The 17,759-nt window shown below is 28.1% G+C and overlaps 2 protein-coding genes across 2 annotated transcripts; one reads left to right on the forward strand and one right to left on the reverse strand.

The window, feature by feature from the left end:
• Positions 1-3,325: 3,325 nt before the first annotated feature.
• On the reverse strand, positions 3,326-5,249 carry LOC114294195 (Heavy metal transport/detoxification superfamily protein). Its single transcript, XM_028238322.2, has 2 exons — positions 4,446-5,249; positions 3,326-4,045 (listed from the first exon to the last, which is right to left on the reverse strand). Exons 1-2 carry the CDS (start codon positions 4,603-4,605, stop codon positions 3,750-3,752), a joined length of 456 nt encoding a protein of 151 aa, XP_028094123.1. The 5' UTR covers positions 4,606-5,249; the 3' UTR covers positions 3,326-3,749.
• Positions 5,250-16,539: 11,290 nt separating this feature from the next.
• Positions 16,540-17,396, forward strand: LOC145820949 (uncharacterized). The gene is made up of 2 exons (XM_082917614.1): positions 16,540-16,716; positions 16,851-17,396. Exons 1-2 carry the CDS (start codon positions 16,540-16,542, stop codon positions 17,394-17,396), a joined length of 723 nt encoding a protein of 240 aa, XP_082773740.1.
• The last annotated feature ends 363 nt before the right edge of the window (positions 17,397-17,759 follow it).

Consider the following 17,759-nt stretch of genomic DNA (forward strand, 5'->3'; position numbering starts at 1 on the left):
AAAAATAATTTTTCAAAAACTAAACTAAAAATTCCGACGTCACAATTTAACAATTTTCTATAAGGGTGTGTTTGATTAGACGGACTGGATAAGGGGAGATTAGAATTCATTGAACTTGAATCTTGAGACTGTGAATCCATCAGACTATTTAGTTGAATTAGATGTGTATTCCGTATTTGTTTTCCCATGAGATTAGATGTTTAAAAATAACTATTTTTAATAAATTCAATGTTTGGTTAGACGAGCTGGATAAAGATAAATATTCGAAAGACTATTTTATCCTTGTAATTTATAATTTATATTTTTATTTAATATATAATTTTAAATTTGTAATCTATAATTTTTCCCTTGTAATTTGTAATTTATAATTTATATTTTTTATTTAATATATAATTTATATTTATATTTTTATTTGATACATAATTTTAAATTTATTATTTTTAATTTTTAATTTATATTTTTTATTTAATATGTAATTTTAAATTAACAACACTAAAAAAATAATTTTATTTAATATACAAATTTAATTTTTTAAGAATACTAAAAAAATTTAATTTTTAAGGCCATAATTTTTAATTAAATTTAATATTTAATTTATAATTTATATTTTTTATTTAATATATAATTTTAAATTAACAACATTAAAAAAAATAATTTATAAATATTCAAAAGACTATTTTATCATTTTCAAATTGTTTACTGAGGATAAAATAAACCTTTCACATATTAGTTCCATGGAACACCAATTCCATGAAAATAATCCCACCCCCGATTGTTTAATCCCACATATAGAGAATAAGAAATCCAGCCGAATTCCATATTCGATGGACTAAAAAAAAAATGTTAAATTATCCACTTTGAATAAATCATAATCCAATCCCACCCTTAATCCCCAATCAAACACGGGTGATTGTGACTGCCTCCAAGTTTAAGAGGTCCCCCACCGCGGGCCCTGGAAGGACTTTTAAATGTACCCCTAGAAAGATGGTCACAATTATTGCCAACCTAATTTTGATTTTTTGGAAAACTAATGTATAATAATAGGAAAATTATACAATAGTCTTGGAGTATACGTGGTCATACTATCTTACTAATTACCATTCATTATATTCCTTTACGCTCTTCAATCATCCAACAAAAATAATTATTACTTCACTTTTTTTACCAATCATACTACGAGTATCACACGACCATACTCTTAGACTACCGAATAATCACCCTAATAAGAGAGATGGTAGAGAAATTATTCAACATTTCTAGACTAAATTCAAGTGGTATATTAAAGGATTAATTGGTTAAAAGTCTATTTTATAAAACCATATGTTGTTTGGTCTAAACTTTAATCTGTTTTGGTAATAAGAACATGAGTTGAAATGTCACTGAAAAAAATTGCTAGCACCGGAAAAGTCATCAGAAGGTTGTCGATGGTCGGCAATTGGTGGCAATAAAGTAGACAGATAAGTGAAAAGACAGGTGACACGAATATAAATAGGTAACATTTGAGCAGATAAGCAACGCCTATATAAATAGGTGACATTTTGGACAAATGAGTGACATTTAAATCGATAGGCAGGTAAATTTTAAACAGATATGTTCCTTTTGAACAAATAATATCTTTTTGGTCCAAAAAAAATTTAAGATTGGGCCTTGACTCGAAAGTTTAAGGAAGAAATTTTTAGACCAAGTGTTCTATTTTAAATTAGTAGTTATTGATTTAAATTATAAAATTTATTATTTTTGTAAAAAGTGATAAATATCAGCCTCTGATCGATGACTGCGCCACCAGCTTTGAATAATTTTCTGGAGATGGTGACCTTAACGTTGTGTTACAAACTCTAGTCATTGAAAGAGTCCTACTCCCTCTAAATAATGCCCTAAGATTTGATGTGAAACTAATAAGAGATGTTGATGCAAATCCTTATTTTTAGCTTGGGAATTGTTTATGCGTAATTTTCCTTCTTGATTTTGTTAACAGTACTAAAAAAAAAAAAAAAAAAAAAAGCTATTTTTTTTTTTTAAAAAAAATTCCTGTCACTCTTGATCCGTTAAATCTTGCTTACATCTTTAACCTCAAAATCTTGATCATGTTGTTTTGGAGAAAATTTTATTTTTTTCTCTCATACTATCATTTAAAAATCAATTCAATACATTTTCTTTTAATTATATTAATTTTATATTTAAACTATTCAATTTTAGATCAATTTTACCCTTTTCATTAGATGTCGTCCAAATCAGACCAAATTTGCTAGCGTGGCATTAAAACTTGATCTAAAAATTTATTTTATTTCCTAAACTATCTCCAAATACCAATTATATCCTTGAATATATTTGAAAAATTAAATTTAGGTATTTAATAATAATTTTTCAATTAAAAAAGTGAAAAAAAAATAATTTTAAATAAAAAGATATTCTTGACCTTGTTAAGCACTTTTTTTTTGTTTTTTTTTTTTTGGTTATTTAGAGTTTGGTTTCAACTAATATATGTAGAGTAAGATTATACACTTTTAGTTAATCATTTCATGTGTCAGCACATTATTAATATAATGAATCTTAAGACTCGTATTGATCAGCATATTATTGATGTCAACATTCGTATTAATCTCCAATGTAATGTTGACATATGAGATGGTATGATAAAGGTGATATAAAAACGAAGTTGCTTCCCGGCTCATAGTGTTGTCCAGTCCTGTGGGATCCACCACAAATCTTGTTTCGATAATATGACTGTTGGATCAACTTAACTTTTTTGTGAATGACATATAATGAATACTGTAGATCATTAAAACGAGACTGATGATGAACCCCACAATCTCAAACATGCCCATAATCTAGATTAGAAGGAATCCACCTCCATGTAAAAATGTGATTAGCATTACTCATGTATATATAGTCCACTTGTGTCCTAGATATAGTCTTTGACCAAATCATCCAAACAAATCCGTGGTGATCTTCGGGTCTGAACAGTACCTTCTAATTCACATACCGAAAAGAAGTTACTTTTCCAAAATGCAATTGTACACTCCTGAGAAAGGCAATTATTGTTTTGTTAGAATTTATTCCTCATTATGCAGCTTTCTTTTTCGTAATATGGGTTTAAAACACTAGTTACCTGATATGGAATAGAAGTCTATCCTCTCAATCATCTAACAGCAGCTAGCTTGCATTCTTCTTGGGATATTTTTATCGGAAGGAACAGCTGTGAAGCAGCCAAGGGCCATGCCATCCCAATTTCAAACATAAATATAAACCACCATAACATCATGATGCATTGCATGAATAGTATAATACAATATTCAAATACTATAATAAAGTAGTAGTAGGTGTGTATCCTAAAAAAACAACCCATTCTCTTTCATTCCACAGCTTGAGATTCATCAAAACCATTCACAGCACAAAGTCTTCCATAACTACCCTTTACAAAAGCACCCTTCAAAAAGAAAGAAAGATTTTTTTTTTTTTTTTTTTTGATAAAAAGAAGAAGAAAAAAAAAAAAAAAAAAAAAAAAGCCTGGAATCTAGATTACATGAGGAAACAAAAATACCTACAGTAGCACTATTCTTCATAACAACGTTACATATCCAGAAAAACACTCTAAATTCAAAATGTATAGATCAGATACATCATGCTTAGCCTACACGACACCAAATTTAAATCTACCCCTTACATTTAAATTCTAGACACTTCTCTCTCTGGATATATATTTTAATATTGAAGTATTTGAAGATTGATGCTGATGAGTTGAGGCGGAGCTACATGATAGAGCAGGCATTTGGGTTGTCATCACTGAACATGGAGATGTAGGGATCTTCATATCTGGTAACAGTGGCACTGGTTGGGTTCTCAACCCTTCTGACATAGCCAGGAGGTGCCTTCTTGTCATAAGTTTGGGCTGCGTAGGGCTGAGTCACTAGGTTGTAGGGTATATAGGGCCATATCTCAGCCCTTTTCCCTGTTGACTTTGCCTTCTTCAACACCTTGTTTGCCTCAACATATCCATTCACTGTCACCTTCTGTTGCTTCCTGTTTATATCCACTGATTTCACTCCTACATAACAAAATAATAATCACCCAACAATTAATTCATCACCCTTCAAATTCTATTCATCATCACTTATACATCATTTAAAAATAATAATAATAATAGAAAATGAGACACAATACACTTCAACGGACAAGATTTGACAGTGTTTGTTAGCAAAATTCTTGAAAAAATTTATCTATTGAAAAATACAAAGAACATAGAACTAGGCAGAAACTTCTAATTTAGTAAAAAAATTGTGTCGGATTCTGTGATAATTTTTGTGTTTCCAAAAACAATATATATTTCGTGTCCGATTTTGTAGCTGATTTTTATGTTCATAAACTTGTTCAATTTTTTTATTTTTATTTTTATTTTTTTTCTACCTAAAGAAAATAATGTTTTTTGTTGAAAGAAGAGAGTATACCACTTAATGAAGAGAGAGCTTTCTTGACTTTGAGCTCACAACCATCACAGTCCATCCTGACTTTGAGCTCCACAGTTTGTAATTGCTTCCTCTTCTTCTTGTGTTTATGGCCACTGCTCATCAGCTCAGAAATGTACTCCAAAGTTCCTCCCACTCCCATTTTTTGTATTGTTAAAATTCTCTTTTAAGCAAATGGTTCCAAGAAAAAAAGAGCTTAAAACATGAAAGCAAAACCTTCAATATTTGCTTTGCATCAAAATAACAAAAACCCAAAAGAGAAAATTGTTTTGGGGACCAAGTTTTGAAGGAGAGATGGCAAATGAGAGACACCAAAGGGAAAGGGAAATTAATACTTGGGTTATGAGGAGATATGAGAAGTGAATATATAATACCCAAAAAAGAGAGAAAAGAAAGGAAGGTTTTGAAATGAGGACTCCCAAGACTTTGCAAGAAACTTCCCTCCAAGAATGGATTCCTTCCTTGCCTTACAACAAAGTTAAGAGGGGAAAAGGCTCCAATGGCTGCACGCTCCTTAATAACTTTCTTTCTTTTGCTACACCTTCCTCTCCTCTGAGATATTTCTTTAACACAGGCCTACTTCTTATATAGGCATTTCTCTCATAAGTTCAAACATAGGGGGAAAATAAAGGTAGTGGCCCCCCACCCCCAAAAACAACACCTACCAAAAGCTTTAGCAAACCTGATTTGTTTTTTTTGCTGCTACTTGTTCTTAATCCCACAATATAATATGGTTAACCCAGGGGGTGGGGTGGAGTGGTAAGGACTCCTCCTCCCTTAACTAAGGCCAAGTTTGACATTCTCTATATAATCCATCTTTTTATCTTTTTTTCATCACATCACCTCTCTACTTTTCTGCACATCTTTTCGTAAAAAGACAAAAAGTGCACTTATTTAGATTATCCCAAACAACCCCTAAGTGTCGGGGGTTCGATTTCCGCCTTGGGCATGGAGCAGCCTTAAATCTTTGGACCAGTTATTTCACCCTTTTTTGGTGCTTACAATCAGCGAAGGGATTAGTCTCCGCGGTCAGCGGAGGATACTCTGGGAGACCAAAAAAAAAAACAATATAATATGGTTTAATATGGTTTTTTTTTTTCTTTTTTTTTGGCAAAATTTAGGAGTTATTTGGAGTGTCCTAAATAAGTGTATTTTTTGTCTTTTTGAACTAAAAAATTGAGGAAGAAAATATGGATGTTTGGGTTAATTTTTTGACTTTTTATGAAAAAATATGTAATAAAAAATTATAAAAATTGATTTGTAGAAAAAAATTAAGATTGGGGGTTATGCTGCCGTAATTGTTGACTTTGGTGAATAGTATTAACTTTTTAATTTTTTAAATAACTTTTTAATTTTTTAACTTTTTTACAATATATCAAACTTAGCCTTAGTTTACTCGCTTGTGGTTTGACTACAGTGTACTTTATTCCCTCAGGATTCAAATATGAGCAGGAATTCTTCTGTAGTTTTAGATTAAAGTGTTATGATTAATTTTTTCGTTAAAAATAACGGTCAATGTGTCACACTTTCCCAAATTAAGAGTAAATAATGCAAAAATTCTAAATCAAAATAAAAAAATTAAATTAAATGTCAAAAATATCCTCATATTCATTTTATTCTTCAAATTAAATCTTAATCCTAACCAAACAATAATCTTAATTGTCATCTTCTATCAATAATTTAATTTAAAATATTATTAAATGAGAAATTGAGCTAAAAATTAATATGTAGATTAAGATAATTTCATGGTAATAAAGTAAGGTATTTTAGGTTAATTTATGGTTTAATTTATTTTATATATATATATCTATGCAAATATTTAATTTAAAATGTTATTAAATAATAAAGCAAGTTAAAAATTAAAAATTAAATTAATGTAATTTATGATTTAATTTTATGTTAATGAATGATATTTAGGTTAATTTATGATTTAATTTGTTTTATATATATATATATATATATATATATATATATGCGTGTATGTTTAATTTCAAATGAGATTAAATAATGTAATTTTATGATAATAAATTAGGGTGTTTAGTTTAATTTATTATTTAATTTTGTTTATTTTAAAATGTTATTAAATAAGCAATTAGATTAAAAATTAAAAATTAAAACTTAGATTAAGGTAATTTTATGGTTAATAAATTAAGGTGTTTAGATTAATTTATAATAATTTTACGTTTAATTAAAAAAGTTATTAAATAGGTTTAAAAATAAAAAAAATAAAAAATAGTTTAAGGTAATTTTATGGTAATAAATCAAGATGTTTAATTTAATTCATGATTTAATTTGTTAAATATGTGATTAAGATAGAAAATTATATATATTAGAGAAGAGAGAAAGAGAATATAACATAGGGATATTTAGGTAATTTTGTCTTTATTTTTAACAAAGTTAATTTTGCACTTTAATCCGAAATCATAAAGGGATTCTTTGCCTATATTTGAATTATAGGGGGGATAAAATGCTCCAAAACCGAACCACAAGAAGGTAAAATAGATTTTAGCCTTCTTTTTTTTATTAGGAATTGCTAATGACCATTCAAATTATTTATTTTTTTAGGGTAAATTACAATGACCACTTTTAAGTTTGAAAAAAATATAGTAAGTCCTATAATTTTGACATGATTATACTGATTGAAACTAATGCAGATGTTATAAAAATACAAAAATAAATTGTAACGTAAATTATACATTTTTGTATAATAGATATGACAATATGATCTTTTCATCTATATAACTAACAAATTATTGATGAAAATTAGAGTAAGTATTATACAAATTAAAATCACAATGGAACTAATGCAATTATATCAAATCTGTAAGGCTTACTATATTTTTATCTAAATTTCAATGGACGTTGATTAATATACGAAATCTGTGAGGCTTACTCCTTAAAAAACCATATTTTTTCCTAAATTGATCCAACTTCAATGGACTAAATTACACTAATGTAACTATATCAAATCTGTGAGTTAAAATTGATCTAACTAAAATTATAGGAACGAAAATGACATAAGGACCAAAATATAAAGATTACCGTCGTAATTTATCCTTAAAAAAATTAATAAAAGAAAATTATCCGAATATGCAAAAAGAACTAATTTTTTTAAAATTTACTTTTAACCAATAAGCTAACCTTTTATCTAATTTTCAATTGAAACTTAAGATCAAGGTAGGCGTATTAACTTCGAACCACACTATAATTCTTTTGACCAAAGCACTATGATTAATTTGTGCGAAAATAGTACAAGATTGCAAAATTAAAATAGAGTCTTGTTAATTAAGTTTCATAAGGGAATTGGTTACCAAAATGAAAAATAATGGATTATATTTTGGAGGAGAATTCCCATCCGTCCAAAATCTAAATTGGAGAGACTTGTTTAGGCTCGTGGAATCTACTACGAGTCTCGTTTTGACAATTTAAACTATTCATTTTATTAGACAAATAGGTCGATCTAATAACTGTTACTTCTCTAATTTTCCGTATTTTTCACTAAAACAAGAGACAACAATTGTGTTTTTTAAAAATGTATCATACATTTTTTTTTATGACAAAAATAATAAATTAAATAAGTTGCAATTAGGGGTGAGCATGGTCCGGATTGGACCGGATTGGGATAAAACCAGGACCAATCCGTTATCTACGGTTCCTAAAAAATCGAAACCAATCCAATCCGTTTAAATCTTGGAACCAATCCGAACCAATCCATTTAAACACGGATTGGATCGGTTTAGGACCACGGATTCACATAATTAAATAACAAAAATATATATATATAACACTTTAATTTTATAAAAATATAAACATAGCGCTATATTACTTCTATAATAGCAACAAGTTTTTCTATAATAGCGATATAATGTTCTAGAATTTAAACAATCATAAAAAAACCAGTTTCATCATAAGTATTTAGATCATTACAAATTAAAACTAAAAACTAACAAACAAAAGTAATAAAAAAAGATATTATACGAGGTTTAAGTTTGAGTTTAGATTTTATATAAAATAAGAGAAGATACTATGGGGAATGATGTATAATAAAAATATAGATTATTTGTATACGGTTCGGATCGGTTCCAATCCGAAACCGTGGGGTTCAATCCGGAACCAATCCGTGGACTACGGATTTTTAATTCTTCAATCCGGAACCGAACCACGGATTCAAAAAACCAATCCAAACCTATCGGATTGGACTGGACTGGATCGGATTACGGATTTTACGGATTTCTTGCTCAGCCCTAGTTGCAATAATCGGATCAACCCAATTTTTTTTATGGATGAAATACATGAAGTGCCAGATAAAATAAACGATTTGAATTATCAAAATGGGTCTCGTGATAGGCCTCACGGGCCCAACCAACTCCCTCCAGTCTAGATTTTGAACTGGAAGGAATCCTCCTCTTTATATTTTTATAGCTTGCACCTTTTAGGAAAATTCTCTAGTATATGTGGCCTTACGATAAAATTACATAAGTTTTTACAAATTTACATAAGTAATCTCACAAAAATGCATAAATTAAACACAAATTCACATAAGTTCGTAAAAATTTACATGATGCGAATTTGTATTCAATTTACGCATTTTTATAAAATCACTTGTGTAAATCTGCAAAACATTACATAAGTTTTTGATAAAATTACATACAATATACACTACACTAAAATATTTCCCCATAATGTATAATTATTTTAAGTTTGTCAATAAGCTAAGCTGAAATATTTTCCTATGATGTATAATTATTTTAAGTTTGTCAATAAGTTCTAAGATATTTGTTAACAAAATTTTTAAAAAATGCTTAGAATTGTCTAACAGGTACCTCGAAACTCACACTGGTTATCATTTTTACTTGGCATAGCCTTTTCCTCTTCTTTTTTATCCCTTCAGAGCAGATGAACCTTTTCATTTGGTTATTTTTAAGACAAACTTGGTGGGAATTGATACTATATACACCTAAAAAAGGTGTTTACTTTATGATATGCATTTCTATTTTTAATCGTTAGATCTAAAAAAAAAATGAATTTGAGCTGTTGATCATTATCACATTTAGCAATAACCAATATTATTTGGAACATAGTGAAAGACAACTTTGGCCGTAATTATCACAATTAATTTTAATTTGATAATTTATTAGCTCTAATAATTGTTTTGTTTTGATCATAAAGTCATAGTTAATGAAATATAAGTACAAATCATTATTTTAAAGAAATATTTTTTTTTAACCTTTCTGCTTTTTCTATCTTTATTTTTTTTTTTTACTATTCTCACATTATCCTTGGAGTCGAAAAAGTCAATGGTGAGCTGCAGCAGTGCACAAGTGGATACCTGAACAAGTAAGAGAAATGTGGTTTTTCAATAAAATAAAATTTAAATCAATTACTCAAAAATTTCAAATTGTTACATTGACTTCCACAGTGACTAATGATGTTAATAACCATTAAATGTGCGATTATTATTTTGGTTATACATGGTTATGACTTAAAAAAAAAATTGTTATGATATTTAAGGTAATTAGCACCACAAATATTTTAACTTGTATGTAGTACACATAAAATAGTGTGTATTCTAGAAAAATCTAGTGTTATGACAAAACTGATAATGAAATAAATTTAAAAAATTAATTACATAAATATAAGATAAGTTATCTAGCAGTGTTTAATCAATATTTGACATCACACAGTCCAATTGTTTAAAAAAAAAAAGAAGATAAAATTGATAAGTCTCACTATCTACAATGAAAAAAAAAAATTTAATTGGGACACCACATGTATTTATTTGAATAGTATTAAATAATATTTCTCACATGGTATGACTACAAATATATATATATATATATATATATTATTGCATTATATCCATACAAGTTTTTGTATTTTTCATTTGACTTTAATAATTTATACTAATTTGTTTATCTAAAAAATGATTAATTAATTTCTTTTCTTTTGATTTACCGATAATCATTTCAAATGTTATACAAACCAAATTAAAATCATCAAACGTGCTAATCTAACAATTAATCATTAACTTTTATCCAAAATTAAAAAGAATAATAAAAAAAATAAAACAAACAGAACTGTTAGTTAAACTAAGGATCAACTAACGGAACAGGTAATCTGCAAATTAAAATAAATCTCAAAAGAAGTTAATATAATTTTAAGAAAGAAAAGAAAAAAAAAATCAACATAATTATCAGAAATCTAAAGGAGGGCTTATACGATAACATAACCGAACTTCAACAGTGGTAAGTGCGAAACATTGAAATATTGGGGCAATGCACCTACAAAAAGACTTGGGGATGGTGAAACCTCAAAGACAGCAATCATTTTGGTTTGTATTTCAAAATATATTTTTAAAGAAAAAATTTTAAAAATATGTTTGATTGAAATTTTTTTAAAAAAAATTTACATTATTTTTTTCTCTAGTACATATCAATTAATTATTTTTTCTCTCTCTTCTCTTATTTTTAATTATTTTTTCTCTCACACTCATCTATCCAATTATAAAAAAATATCAAATCATCCCAAATTTTAAAACTCTAAAATTATTTTCAAAATATACCATTAAACAAATTTTTAAATTTTTTAAACTCTCTGTAAAAAATTATTTTTAAAATAATATCCCCCAATTGTTTAACATATGAATAAAATCATCTCAATAATGGAGTGACAGTAGCTGCCACGTTTCGATGCACAAGTGGTACACGTGTCAAGCAAACATAGAGTTTGGGGAAGAATCAAGCGGTGGAGAAGGAAGGGGGTGAGGTGCTGGCTCTGCTCCTAATTGTGGGGTCGGTGATTTAGGGAGGGTTGTCTGTCTGTCGGTTTGTGAGGTGTTTTTTGGGCCTTGTTTTGGGGGCCCAACGGAGCGTAGAATAAAGCGATGGCCGACTCTAACATTTTTCTGCCACGCTCCTCAATTAGAGCGTGGATGTCACCATCACATTGGCCAAAAAGTAAGGTCGAACGTGGTTCGGATTAGTCTGAATTGAAATAAAATTAAGATCGATTCATTATTTATGATTCTTGACAAATTGAAATTAATTCAATTCGTTTAAATCGTAAAATCAATCTATTTAAACACAGATTACATCAATTTAACATCATGAATTTACATAATTAAATAATAAAAAAATATATATAAAATATTTTAGTTTCATAAAAACATAAATATAACATCATATTAATTTCACAATAGTAACATGTCTTTTTATAACAGTGACATATTATTTTAGAATTTAAACAACCATAAGAAAACTGATTCCATTATAAATTAAAACTAAAAATCAACAAACAAAAGCAATAAAAGAAGATAATATGTAGGTTTAGGTTTGATATATAATAAGAGAAGATATTATGTGAGAAGGTATATAATATAATTATAAATTATTTGTATACGGTTCGAATTGGTTCCAATCTGGGACCGTAGGGTTCAATCCAGAACCGATCCGTAGACTATGAATTTTTAATTTTTCAATTCAGAACCGAACTACAAATTTCAAAAAAAAAATCCAAACCTATCAAATTTGATTAGATCGGATCAAATTACGAATTTCACGAATTTCATTCCCAACCTTACCAAAAAAAGGTTCACTCAACTTTGGAGCTCTATCAATTTTCCCACCTTTATTTATTTATTAATTTTTTATTATTATTAAATTAATTTTTTTATTATTATTATTATTTTGTAAGTAATGGGTATCCTAGTGCTCCTTTATGATAGCTATCCTCGACCAGCTTCAATCGAACTGTCAAATTTTATGTGGTACATTAATTCAATTTTGACATTAAAAAAAAAAAAAATCATTCAACATGTCAAATGTTGAGTTAATATTTAGCATGATCTTAACATGTTAAATTTTACATCCTCTAAATTTCTTCTAATTTTTTTTTTTTTTTAAATCTCAACTGCACCATGTGTTTTTTTTAAGGTGTTTTGAAAAGTTAGTAAAAAACTGACTTTTGACTTTTTACCAAACTTTTTAGCCTTTTAGAAAGTGATTTGGAAAGTTAGTAAAAAGTTGATTTTTGGCTTTTTAGTTTAATATTTGTTTATGGTGTCAAATCAAATTAAAATGACCAAAATACCTTTACCCAACATAAGAAATTCATTTTTTTTATTTTTTTGTCAGAGGCCCTAATTTGTAATTTTACACTTGCGTTTTTGACACTTGCATTTTTGGACATTTTGTCCAAAAACGTGACTTTTTATTTTGTTCCCAAAACGGCACAGAATAATAGATTTGACTTATCCAGTAGAGAGCTTCTATATCAAATTGATATATATCAATTTGTCACCTAAATCTTTAAAAAAAAATTGACACACATCAATTTGTCACCTAAATCTTTAAAAAAAAATTGACACACCAAATTTTAAAGATTTCGATAGAGATGCTCTTAGCACCACGCACAAGTTACTAATTTTCCCTATTTGGCAAAATAATGATTAAATTTCTATTTCGTATTGTTATAGCATGCATTCAAATGTAAATATTTTTTAAATTTTTGTGTGAAAAATATTTAATGAAGTTTTTTTATTGTTTGTATGTCCAAAATGACTTAAATAAACTCACAAAACTAATAATTTTTAATTTTCTAGAAATTACACCAAATAGATCTAATAGAATTGTTCTCTTAAACTAGTGATAGTTAGGGACTTGTGTGAAGTAAACACGAAGGTTTCCTATTGCATCACCAATCAAGAAAAAGGGAAAATGAAATATGTTGGTGCATAAAATCACACCAACAAAATATATAGACTATGTAAAAAAAAAATGTGCATCTTAAATTGTTGGAAATCGTTACTTGATAATGTTGATAACGAATACTATACTTGAATATAGTGCATGTGGGGATGACAATGAATAGTAATCTATCGGTTTGGTTTCAGTTTTTAAAATTCACTTTTTAAAAAATTTTATTTTTTCGTTTTTCATATTTTTTTGTTTTTACTGAATATTGTTAATATTTTAATCAATTTTTTTTTTAATTTTAGACAGTTAAAAAATATAATATTTGTGATTTTTTTAAAAAAAAATTCACTAAATATCAAAAATATTTTTTAAAAAAACGAAAATTGAGTACACTTATTGTATATTTGAGTATTTATTAATTTTTTAAAATATTTTTTTCACAAATATTTTATTATTTAGATACATCTAAGTAAAATGCATCTAAAAAAGTATTAAAAAAAATTACTTAAAATTTTAAAAATATTCACTAAAAACAAAAGAAATACGAAAAATAAAAAAATAAATTTTTAGAAAATTTAATTCATAAAACTGAAATCAAACACACTGAATAGTGGTGAGGTTTGTGGGTGCTAAAAGTGAAATTTCATGTTGCATTATGCATGAGATGTGTAAGTCACTACAGCATATAAGAGTTTTAAAAAATAAGGGTGTATTTGGTTTGATTTTGGGAGAAAAATTTTCAAAAAAAAAAATCTTAGGAAAGGAGTTTAGAAATTTTTTTAGTTTGTTTGGTTGTATATTTTGAAAATTGTTTTAGAATATGGAAGTTTGGGATGATTTGATATTTTGTGTAGTTGAATAGACGTGTATGAGAAAGAAAAAGTGATTGAGAATGAGAGAGGAGAGAGAAAAAATAATTGATTGATGTGCAAGAGAGAGAAAGTGATTTCTAACCAAAACAAATTTTAGAAATTTTTTTTAAAAATTATGTTTTGAAAGTTATATCAAACAAGGCCCATATGTTTTGCTCTCTAAAAGTAAAATTTTTGTTACAAAAAATATTTATAGACCAATTTCCATCATCATGAGATTAATCGCTAAAAGGTTGTCTCGAAAAATCAAAAATAAGGTTTTTAGCGACAAAATTTTGAAAATGTCACTAATAAATAGATTTTTAGGGACAAAATAATTTGGTCTCAAAATGATTTATTTTTTGATACAAAATTTGGTCCCAAAATGATAATAATTCATCACTAATATTTAATTTTTGTTATTAAAAATATAATTGCACATTTTTCGTAATAAAAATATTTAATGTCAAAAGAATAATTTTATCCCTAAACTTTAATTTCTAAAAGTCTAATTTTTTTTTGTAGTGAGTGTTTAGCGGAGTAATAATGCCTCCGTTTGGGAAGTGGGTTGGCTTTTTGGTTTTTTGGCTTTTTTGGTTATTTTAGCATGGGCTTAAAAGCTTGGTTTGGGAAGGGCTTTTTGGCTTTTTTGAGTTTTTTTGTGAGAGAAGAATGTAATGATTATCGGTTGGATGTGATATTTTGTTTGTTATGACTAAAATAACCTATTTTATTTTTTGTGACTAAAATAGCCAAAAAAACCTGCAAACTCAGTTGCCAAACACAGGCAATGTGTGTTATTTTGGGCTCATGAGAATGTGTTTACCACCCTCCACTCGCCCAAGGAGAGAGTAGGCTCGCAGGGCTCAAGGATCACAGTGACGTGTTTGGCTGCAGGGACACACACACACAGCTGGAGCAAAGCTGGTATGTGCCGTTGATAAATACTATTACTAAAGCAACCGCCTCTCTGTGTTTCAAATTTGAAGCTTCCAAGCTCCATCCCATCCCATCCCTCCCAATGTTTTTTTTCTCTTTTTTGGTCAAACTCTCCCAATGATCAAGGTTATTATATAGTTCCATGTTTCCATTCTATATTCTTTAGTTTTACTACCCTTATATATAAGAGAGAGAGAGAGAGAAGGATTGACTGTTGAACCAGTTTGTTCATGTTCATTGTCTCCTATAACAACCATGTTTATATGTGAATATTTTAATGACCAAGGGTTTTTGATGGGCACGTAAGACGATTGTTTAATGTAGTTGGTTTTAATTTCATCTATTAATTTAATCACATCAGTGTTTGGTGTGGTTTATATCCTACAACATAATGTTCCTTCATTAATATCTATTATCTCAACATACTAATGATTATAGATATGAATATTCATATATATATATATATATACACTTACTATTATACCTATATATGTATATATATATATATATATCTATTAATTATTTGGAGTTGTTATAAATACAATGGTTTCACCTTATAAAAACGTTACTGCATCTCATTATGAAGCAGCCATAATATTAAACAAGCCCTTAGTCTTTGAAGTTATAATACATCTTTCTCATTTTGTATCTTCTATATCCATTATTTTTTTTATTCTTAAACTTTTTCATTAATTTTTTTAAAATAAATTGCGATAGTAGTCCTTGTACTTTAATCCTTATATCATTTTGGTCTCGTAATTCTAACTGATTCGATTTTAATCATGAATTTATGATTTTGTTATAATTTTATTCAATTGATTACAACTTTTGACATTGTTTTTATAAAAATGCATATAAGTGGCATATGTTATATTTTTTAGAATAAAATTATAAATTTACTAACGTCAGTAAGTTAATCTCAACCAATTCAGTGATTATTCTCAGTCAAAAATACTGACGGCATTATTAATTGGACTAAATTGAAACAAAATTTAAAATTAAATTTCAAAATTGTATCAATTGAAAGTGTAAGAATCAAAATAACACAATGAGCAAAATATATGAATTATCAGTATAATTTTTCTTTTCTTTTTTTATAACAAATGAGTGACTGTTTGTTAGGAGTAGTGTTATATCTGTTAATATATCACATCTATTTTGATCTCTAATGAGATGAAAAAGAAAGAATAGAATGAGATAAAGAACAAAAGGATGAAAAGTAAAAGATGGAATCCATTCTATATTATTAAAAATAAATTAAATTATAACCCTTAAACATTTTTCGTTTGTCATGATAGGAGAATTATATATAAACATAAGTTATCGTCACATAGCTTTCTTGGTTGGCCCCCTCCGCTCTCTCTCCATGCAAAATATTCATTATCATATATAGTACCGCCACCACCCTTGCCAGCCAAGGATGGATCTAGGGGGGCGGAGGGGGGCGGCCGCACCTCCAAAAGTTTGGAAAATATCATATATTATATTAGAAATTTTAAAATAATTTAAAATTATAGGAGTTTGCACCCCTAAATTTTTTTTAGATAATTTCAAAATTATATAGAGTAGCCCTCAATTTGTAGTTTGATAAACATGTTCAATGCTACTTGTACAGTCCTAAGAAACATAATTAATGATAGAAGCAAATCGAATCCACGAGCTGAGGCAGATGGAGTTTGTGATTTCATTACATCTTTTGAGTTTGTCTCCATCTTACATCTTATGAGGGATATCATGGAGATTACTGATGATCGTTGCCAAGCTTTGCTAGTAAATCTCAAGATATATTAAATGCAATGCATTTGGTGTCTACAACGAAGATACTTATTTAAAAATTTAGAAAAGATTGATGGGTTCCATTATTGGAGAAAATTAAATTATTTTCTAATGATCATTGCATACAGATTCCTGATATGAGTTGTCTTTATAAAGGAGGCCGAGGTCGATCTCATTCTGAAAGAGATCAACTCACCATGGAACATCATTTTCGAGTTGATATTTTTATGGTTACAGTTGATTCTCAGTTACAAGAATTAAACAATAGGTTTAAGGAAGATGTAACGGAATTGCTTGTTCTTAGCTCAGTTTTGGATCCTAGGGATGGTTATAGATCATTCAAAATTGAGGATATTTGCAAACTTGCAAATAAATTTTATCCCATGGATTTCTCCGACCAAGAAAAATTGCATTTGAAATATCAGTTGGAAAACTATAAGCTTGATATTTCCATACTTCCCGAGTTTCAGAAACTGTCAACTATTTCTGAGTTGTGTCACATGTTGGCAAAAATAAAAAAGTCGACAAGTTATCCTCTTATTGATAGATTGATTCGCCTTGTGTTGACTTTACCTGTTTCAATTGCTACATCAAAACGTGCATTTTCAGCTATGAAACTCATTAAGTCTAAATTGCGCAATAGGATAGAAGATGGTTTCTGGCTAGTTACTTGATTACGTACATTGAAAAAGACATTGCTCGAGGGTTTGATGTAGATTCTATCATCCATGCTTTTGATATTATGAAAGAGCGTCGAGTTCAATTGAAGATGCATAATTTTAGTATATAAATGCATGTAGAAATAGTTACTACTTTTTGTAAGTGAATATGGGCAAAAAAATATTCTCAATTGTATAATCATCTTTTGGTACTCAACTATGTTGACAAGGAATATATAGTTCAATATTTTATCGTAACATTATTGATTTTTTCCATGTTAGTAGAAATTGGTATTGAACTTCAAATTTTATTTGTTAGAGGTTAAACGTACTTTGCCCTCCCCCCCCCAAAGTCATAATCTTGGATCCGTCCCTATT

This window comes from Camellia sinensis, chromosome 1, assembly GCF_055761805.1.
Source record: "Camellia sinensis isolate YWXY chromosome 1, ASM5576180v1, whole genome shotgun sequence".
NCBI lineage: Eukaryota > Viridiplantae > Streptophyta > Magnoliopsida > Ericales > Theaceae > Camellia > Camellia sinensis.